Source organism: Diplotaxodon limnothrissa, linkage group LG7, assembly GCF_057381915.1.
Source record: "Diplotaxodon limnothrissa isolate DT_005_m linkage group LG7, D_limnothrissa_male_GT1.1, whole genome shotgun sequence".
NCBI classification, from domain to species: domain Eukaryota; kingdom Metazoa; phylum Chordata; class Actinopteri; order Cichliformes; family Cichlidae; genus Diplotaxodon; species Diplotaxodon limnothrissa.
The window spans coordinates 39,173,228-39,182,027 of record NC_140602.1 but is presented as its reverse complement, the minus strand read 5'-3'; the positions used below and the strand labels follow the sequence as shown (position 1 = coordinate 39,182,027).

Below are 8,800 nucleotides of genomic sequence, written 5' to 3'. Positions count from 1 at the left end.
ACCAGGAGGAGGAGAGAGGAACGAGGCCGGAAAGTGGGCTGCTGCGCCATTGGAGGCGGCGGATGTCAATCACCTGACTGAGTGGGCGGCCCCTAACTGTAAAGAGATTATGGAGGCTGAGCTATAGGTCTGAGGTGTAATGAGGAATGCGGGATGAAAAACAGAGCGAGGTCTCCAACAGCAGGGTTATGAAAGTCTGAATGTTTTGGTCTGTTTTTAATGTATGCAGGTTTATTTCAAATGTGTGTCTACTATAAAAAATGGAAAATAATCAAAATTCAACTTCAGGCAGTTGTAACTTTTAAAAAAATGTACTTATAAAAGCTGCCTCTTTTAATTTCTAATGAAATTTTTTCCATGGTTTACCTGTTTATTTCTTATGCACATAGCATAAAATAGGTATAGGTAGTCGGAATAGGTATTGCAATATAAACAATAAAAGCACAACACTTTTCAATGGCAAAGTAATGCTGCATACAGGCAGGTTTTGATTACAGATTTCACCAAACTGACAAAAGATTTTCACTGGATATATTAATTTTATTTAAGGTGATTTATTTTTAAGACATAATATTGTTACGTTAGTTCTGTTTTTATTTTATTTTATTTAGCTAAATGTTTTGTTTAGACATGAATAAGCTCTTATGTGTCAAAGTAATTGAACATGTCTATAACGATGGAAGCAAAACAGCTTTTTACAGGTTTCCAGCTAAAATGTTGATCCCGTCTCATGAAGTGCACCACTGATTTACTTATTTCTTTTTATATTTGGCTTACCTGTTTGTTAATGAGTAAATAACACATTAAACCAATTAATGGTTCCAGTGCTCTGGGCTTCAGCAGCAATAAATGACATAACAGTAACAGCTAATTATTGGAAATAATTCCCTTTTCGCCTCCCCCATGAATGGTAGAGGTGGAAAAACACATCTGTTGGTCTAATGCAGTATATTAAAAAACCACTGCTTGTCACAGGGACAGATTTACCACATGACAAAACAGCTTTCTGACATAACAAATTCTCGTGCAAAGTCTGTTTTACACTCTTTTTTCCTGTAAACTAACTTTGACCTCTCACCTAGATCTCCTCCACAGAGAATAAAACAGCCACTTGTGCAGCTTTTCGTTCAGTTTTATGATTAACAGTCAAGAACAATTAGAGTGCAAACTGTGGCAGTTGGATTCCAGTCCGCTCATCAGGCATACAAGGGTGACATCAATTATTCCATTGAAAAGGGGATTTCCAATTTCCAAAAGCTCAGCCAGCCCCCCTTACTGACCCTGACCTTTTTAGCTGCAGCTTGGAAGAGTTACATTTTAACATCTCATTAGGAGCAGAAGAGCAGTGATTGCCAAGCATGCGTAAAAGAGATATGAAAGAGTCTGGTTGTCCATCTTAATTTATCAGCTTATCCAGTGTTTACATATTTGAAATGAGATTTTTTTTTCTCCTACAGAGTGTACCTGCTTAATGTTTGTCCTAGAACAGTGGTCTCCAACCCCCGGGCCTCGGACCGGTACCGGTCCGTGAGTCTTTTGGTACCGGGCCGCGAGAGTTGAGGCTCTGGTGTGAAATGTATGGTTTTCAGGGTTTTTATCAGTTTTCAGCGTTATTTTGTTATTGTTTTGATCGTTAACTCGGTTTTCCTGGGTCTTTTCACGTGTGTCATGAATAAATCTTATTTTTTTTGGTACAGGTACTAGTTTTATTTTGTTGTATTTATTCGTGACACCTTAAAGGCCGGTCCGTGAAAATATTGTCGGGCATAAACCGGTCCATGGCGCAAAAAAGGTTGGAGACCGCTGTCCTAGAACACTTGTGGAGTGAATTCTCCATCACTACAAGCTTTACAAAAATACCGCTTTCCTGAAAATGAGCATTCACTGTTTGTTTGCTTGTTTAAATTGTGTTTGTTAATTAAAATCTTTCATACTTTTGAAAGAGCAGTTTGTGGCATTGTTGGAGTGTACTACCTTTGCCTTCTGCTGACCTATCCATCTGTGTGGTTTGTATCTTCCAGTCTATTATCTTGCCTGGCATCTGTCTTACTACTGCTGGACGAAATGTACCTGTCACTCTGTTCCCATCTGCCTTATCTTTTGTCTCATTGGTTTGTATGTGTCCGTCCTTCATCTGGGTCTTTTTTCCGTAGCTCATTTAGCCATCTGTTGTGACACTTCTGTATTTTCATGCATCCAAAAACTAGGCTTCAAGTTAGCAATTAAATATCTGTTTCTATGATAAACATATTCAAATTTAGATTGAAATTAAGCTAGTGTCTTCTCTTTAATTTTGTTACAGTAATGCACCTTGTAATACAAACTTTAAAGTAAGTGTAGACTTTAAATCTATTATGCAGGCTATTATTTGTTGACGACGACCAATAATCTATATTCAGTTTCTCAAACTCAAATTCTTACATAGAGCTTACAGTTAAGCACTCAGGACTCATAATGTGAGATAGCACTAGAGCATCTCAATGAAGTGAATGTTAAAGAAAGAAAACTTTACCTTATTTCTCTACAGTTATATAAAAAAAAAAGTCAACCACTTGTTGCTTTATGTTCTGTGGTATTGCTTCCCTCTGCTGGGCCTTTTAACTCATTACAGAGTTCAATAAGTTTAAAATAAGAACAGGATCAGTCCTATAGACTGTGTACATCATCCACATTTTGTATACCACAGTTTACCACACTTTAACACAAATACTCAAGCAAGCCAGTGTAAATCCACCAGTGCTGACCTGCTCGCTGTCTCTCAGTAAGATTACATTAAACCTCAGTTCATATGCAGCCAGTTATTAGATTTTAGCAACACATATTTTACAACCAAGTCTTTACCTCATTGTGTTTTTGAGCTCTACCACCAGTGCACAGTTGTAACTTGTGCATACCACTACCAAAAGTAATCGCAAGATTACTGTCAGTACACCCTATGCTTTTAGGCATTTTAACCTGGTGGTGGTGCAAAAGGAAAAGCAAGACAATCCCTTAGCACAGATGCAATATACCATAGGGGCTCCACACACACCCTTCCAGTTTTCTCTAAGGGTATATTTACTCATCATACTACATGTTTATATATAACACGCTGTCAGAGTGATGAGCTCAGAACTGTAATTATTCTATTGTTGCAATAAATCATTTAAAGTTGTGAGTTGTTTGATTGAACCATCTTAAATATTTGTTAATATTTCAGCCTGGGTCAAGGTTTTTGTCAAACTGAGCCTCCCATAAGTGATGAGGATTATAAATACTGTGATTTCCCATTTGTATAATTAAAATTTAATGCACTTTCTGAATTTTCTCTAATGTCTGACCTGAGGCTGGTAAAAGCAACACTATTTGATATCCAATGAAAATCACTGGATATTGTTTATAATCGTCTTGAACAACAAAACAAGATGTCACTCTTTCCTTCTTTCTTTTACTTTTTTTTTTTTACTTGGTGTTGCTCACTAAGTGAGTAATCTTAGCATATTCCACTTGCTTATATTGGCAAATCTATTCAAAACTTTCAGAACAGTTTGTTCCATGATAAGAGATATTTTGGACCTGCTGTGGTTTTGCTGTGTGCCATGGTTTTCACTGTTACTCACTGTATGCCGACTGATGTCATCATCTGGCTTGTGTTGGATCTCCACAAAGTGGCTTATCCAGTGCTTTAAAACAAGATGAGAAGATGGAAATGTGCAAATCTAAATAGACACAGACTACACACCCACATGATGCATTCAAAGAGAAACAACAGAGCGCGCACATACACACAACAATGCCCGTCAGACACTTATCTGAACTGACTCTTCCACTTGAATATTTCTTTTCTGGCATTCACACCCTAGGTTAAATCTATGCATGCAGTCATATGTGGTATTAGCTGGGTGTGGTCTTCACTGGCTTGTTATACAGGCCACAGCTGAAAGGCTGAATAGTCACAGGCATTCACTGACGCCACCCTCTCCCTCTTTCACTCTCCTGCCTCACATTTCTCTGTTTCACCCTCTGTTGCTCCAGCACTCACCAGTATTCAACTTCTTTAACAAAAAGGTATTTATATTTCCACTTTCTTTGTAGCATAAACTATACGGATGGATAATCTATATGGATTATATATAGTACTTTGTACTTTTTTCCTTTCAGCTATATTATTTAAAGTTTCATTTCTAGAGTAAATCCTCTTTATCTCTGTCCTCATTTAAGTGCTCTCTTTGTGGACTTGGACAGACCAAATCGAGTGGGACATCTGCAAGTTGGTTGACAAGTAAATTATTCTGCTCATCTGAAGTGTTTTTCTGGAAACCAGTCTTTCTCTTGTGAGGAGCACAGCAGAGTTTGGTGTATAAAGATGTCTCTTCCATTGTCACTGCTGATATGCCTATCAGTTATCCAGCTGGGCTTGGGAGATCAGCTTGTGGAGAAAGTCGTCATAGCCGGTAAGTAATTATATCGATAAGAAATATAAGAAGCAAAAGCAAATGTGGAGTAATGTCACAGGCAAGCGAGCCAGAAAAAATAGCTTCTGAAATTTTGGGGGCAATACTGCAGAAATACTATCTAATACACGCACATTATTTCTTTTTAAATGTGAAGTTTCATGACAACTGAAGTGGCTGTATTTATTAATGTGCTTCAAAAGAGCCTTACACTGGATATATAAATTCATGAAAAAATATCACTTTCCAACAGGGACATTTGCAAAAATGTTAAGAAGCTGTGTAAAATTAATATGTGAAATATTTGCAGATCACATAAATATCTAGTTAAAAAATATTTCATTGTTTCCTTATTTTAAAACCAACACCAGCAACATGCTTTGTGAAAGAGCTGGGATCTGCAGATGTTTAACCCTATGTTGTAACATCTGTCCTTTTAACAAAACTGTATGAGATCAGCTGGAATTTTGTTGAAATCATGTTTGTCTATTTTTGTCAGATGATGGATGTCATTTGTCCTGAGTAACAATGGGTTCTGGCCAGTTTAGCAACAGGACTGTTTTATTACACAGTTAGTTATGCTGTTGTAAATCATGCAGTGATTAGTTGAAAAACAAAATCTTGTCTGGTTGGCAGCATCATGTTGCTCCAAAACCAGTTTGTGTTGCCCAGCGTACATAGTGTCAGCATGTACAATCAAGCAACCCAATAAAGATATACTGTCCATGATTTCCAACCATAGGACACATTTCCTTTCAAGTCCATTTTAAATGCACTTGATCCTAGAAAAGGTTGTTTTTCTTTTCCCTGTCTGATCCCAATTCAGTGCCCATTTAGACCCAACAGATCATGCATGCAGTGTTGGCTGGTTGTTGTGATTTGGGGCTATATAAATAAAACTCAGTTGAACAGAACTGAATTAGTCTTGCTCTTTAGATGCAAATCCTACATGGATAAAAACAGCCACCAGTATATTATTATGTTAATTTAAACTTCATCTAAATACATTATGAGAGGCATCCATCTATTTCAACAAATTAGTTTAAATGGGTCGACAGAATCTGTCTCTTGGATTCTGATTAGTACCTCAACATGTGGTGACAGTAAAGTAGAAACAACATTGGGCTTGAAATGGGAGCCATTCTTATAAAGTACAATGGAGGTATATAACAATGACTGCACTGGAGCGTAGACATCTGTGTCAGAACCATGACTAACAGTCTAGAAATGAGTCAGACAAAACATTTGCAATTCAGCTACTTTGACTTTGTGTATTCATATGACATTTAGCCACAATGAAAAACATGTATTAGTAAATTGCCTACTATCGCAGCATTAAAGAAAGGATGAGATGAAATGTGCATATACACATCTGTATTTTTTTATACAAATGATGAAGAAAAAATACAATAACAAAATGCAGATACCAACCCAGGGTAATAACAAGACAAAATACAGAAAAATACGAATGCTAATAGTGAAAAAGATATGATAGTCATTAAATATTTTTTGTGGCATGACGAGAGAGGCTAGATGTGATCTTCTGTTGTGCCCCTTGGATGTCGTGTTTGTTGGAGTTTAAGGGAATTGTGTTTGCTATTATGGTAGCGTAGCTGTTATACGCTTGTTTCTTCCAATGCTACTGTGTTCTTTAATGGCTTACAGTTGTTGTTGTGGAAATGAGATGTTGCACCACGAGTGAAGTTATGCACTGGGCTAACAAAGTGTTAGAATGTGTGCAAATGCTGAATAAAATAGCAGTTGTAGTGACAGCTGAAGCTTCAGTGTCTCTGTGTCAGTTCTTGCATTACAGATTTCTCAGCATGGCATAATATGGTCAGAATAGTTTGGATGGTAATAAATAACATTGTTTAAAACCATTCATACAGTCAGGGAGCTTACATTTTGCCTCTTAGTAAGTCTTTGAATGTCAAAACGGCACCAAAATGGCGCCATATTTGATGACTCTGTACTGCAGTCTGGTTGGCTACAGTGAGTCATGTTTATCTTAGTGAGAACACAGATACGGCCGCTTATCGGGGCCTGGAGCCTGGGGCTCGCTCGGGCCACTTCGGAGGTGGGGTGCCCCCGGCCTCTCGGCCTGGGGCTCGGTCACTCAGGCACAGCTGGCTGCCGGCGGAGCTTTTTTTTTTTTTTTTTTTTCTTCTTCCCCCCCTTCTCACCGTCTCTTCTCCCCTTTGGTTTTCTTTCTCTCCCTCTCTTTCTTTCATTCTTTCTCCCTGTCCTGTCCCCCAGTCATGTCTGTCCCGTTTGTAGCAACTGAAAATAAAATAAATTCATAATTATAATAAAGGTCAATCAAATGGACCAATATGGCAAGGCCATGATGATCCACTTGGTAAAATAAATCCGCTTGGCATCTTTCTTGGCCTTAAGACAACAATTCTGATGGCTAAAGATCCAAACGGGACACAAAAAAAAAAAAAAAAGAAAAAAAAAGAGAACACAGATACAGATGTTCTTGTTCAAGTGCTGTTTAATTTGGCATGGTGGAGTTGTAGCTGCAGAGTGTTAAGGAATAAAAATAATAAACGAGTAATCCATCAGGAAAACTCAGTACCAGTACTTAGTATGTAAGGAAGATTATATATAGTCCAGTAAAATCTGCAGCATGGATGCAATTTACGCAGAATTTGGAATGCAATGTGATTTATCATTTTCATAACTTTGGAGTGTTTGTTTTCAGACATACATCTGACAAAATTGCATTTTTCCTTGCGTATAACTTTAACTTGTGTTTTAAGGGCAACTCCTTGCTAAATCTGTTAAGATGAAAACCATTGTTTTACTCACCGAGTACTCAAATAGATGTACGTTAAGGGGAAAAATAATGGGGGAAGGATTAAAAGAAAGTCAGCCTCGAGAAATTAGTTTCAGGAGTGATTTGAAACAAAACACTGATTCAGCTGATCTGACAGGCCAAAGAAGAATATTCCAAAGTTTAATCTCCACAACATCAGAAGCTCACTTCTTATTTAAAGTAAGAGGGTGGAGCAGTGAAAAGATGAGAAGTCGGCTGCATCTGCATATAATACCTCAGTCGCGCTGATATATATGTAGGCAGGAGCCATGTAGGGCTTTACAGCAGATTCTGATGAGCAATGCTTGGTTTGGCCTAGAAGTCAGTGTAGTTTGGCAGTATAAGACCAGCTCAGTGCAGGGTTTTGTGGTTTCTGGACTAAAATATGGAGTTCGGCATAGTGTATGACTTTGCAAATGAAAGCAGATCCAAGTTAATATTAGGATATAAGAGGATTACTAAGGTAAGCACTTTTAATAATTTCCTAAATTGGCAGATGCATTAAGTGGCACACGGTTTAGTGCAATAAGGAAATGCATCCTCATAATAATATCCATTCATCATTTTTTTAATCATTGATGTGATATCTTGATGAAATTGTGTAAATTAAATGTTTGTGTGTTTTCGTGTGTTTAATTTCATCAAAGAAAACAAGCCTCTTCTGGGTGGCTGGGTTAAAAGGAATCCAGATTCAGCCGAGGTTCAGGAGGCAGCTCAACATGCTGTGAAGATGTTCAATGAAAAGCCCAAGGGCAAGAAAATGTTCAAATTGATTGAAGTGACTGATGCTCAGAGTCAGGTTAGAATCAGCTTTCACAAACAAAATGAATCAGCGTTTTACTATTGCAATCCCACTACAGCGTAAAATATACATTTATGTATGCTGATGTTTGTAGGTGACCAATACAATCGACTATAAGATCGATGCAGTCATGGGAAAAACCAAGTGTCCCAAGTCTGAAAACCAAGACTTGAAGGGCTGCAGTGCTGTGAAAAAGGTGAATGTTTTCTCTGTCTGCATTTGTAAAAGTCTGTAAAGTTTGTAAAGTCTCTCAACAATATTTTTTTCCAAAGCAAAAAAAGTGAAAAGCTGAATATTAATAAATATTAAGTTAAAAACAGAAATCTAGAGAAATGCTCCCTTTTGATTCTCATGTAATGCTCATTGTTGTTTCCTCTTTCACAGCATCTGAAGTGCCGCTTTGTGGTGACGTACAACCCCCGCAACAACAAACACGAGCTGCAGAAACAAAAGTGCAGGAAAGTTAAAGACAATGTTTAAACTTTGAACAGCTTTAATTTGAATTGCTTTTGTAGGCTTATTGCCATGGCAAATTTATGTGTTCTTATTTCCTGTCTCTGTAATTTAGATATATTTTCAATACTATGTAATGCAGCACATTAAACATGGTGGATGTGGAGGATTGTTCAAAATGAACAAATCATAAATTTGAAATAAAGATTAAAAAGGTTTGCCAGAATGCAATTATAATTTGGTTTACCATGGTTGTGGTTCATGGGTTGAAATGCCTTCTTTTTCTATTTT

The 8,800-nt window shown here is 37.4% G+C and overlaps 1 protein-coding gene across 1 annotated transcript; it reads left to right on the top strand.

The window, feature by feature from the left end:
* The first annotated feature begins 4,345 nt into the window (after positions 1 to 4,345).
* Positions 4,346 to 8,536, top strand: LOC146628748 (cystatin). Its single transcript, XM_085358052.1, has 4 exons — positions 4,346 to 4,433; positions 7,902 to 8,053; positions 8,151 to 8,252; positions 8,441 to 8,536. Exons 1-4 carry the CDS (start codon positions 4,346 to 4,348, stop codon positions 8,534 to 8,536), a joined length of 438 nt encoding a protein of 145 aa, XP_085214178.1.
* Positions 8,537 to 8,800: the final 264 nt, after the last annotated feature.

Coding starts and splice junctions, on each gene's coding strand:
- LOC146628748 (XM_085358052.1), top strand. CDS start 4,346: ATGTCTCTTCCATTGTCACTGCTGATATGCCTATCAGTTATCCAGCTG. Junction 4,434..7,901: donor GGAGAAAGTCGTCATAGCCG/GTAAGTAATTAT, acceptor ATTTCATCAAAG/AAAACAAGCCTCTTCTGGGT. Junction 8,054..8,150: donor TGACTGATGCTCAGAGTCAG/GTTAGAATCAGC, acceptor TGATGTTTGTAG/GTGACCAATACAATCGACTA.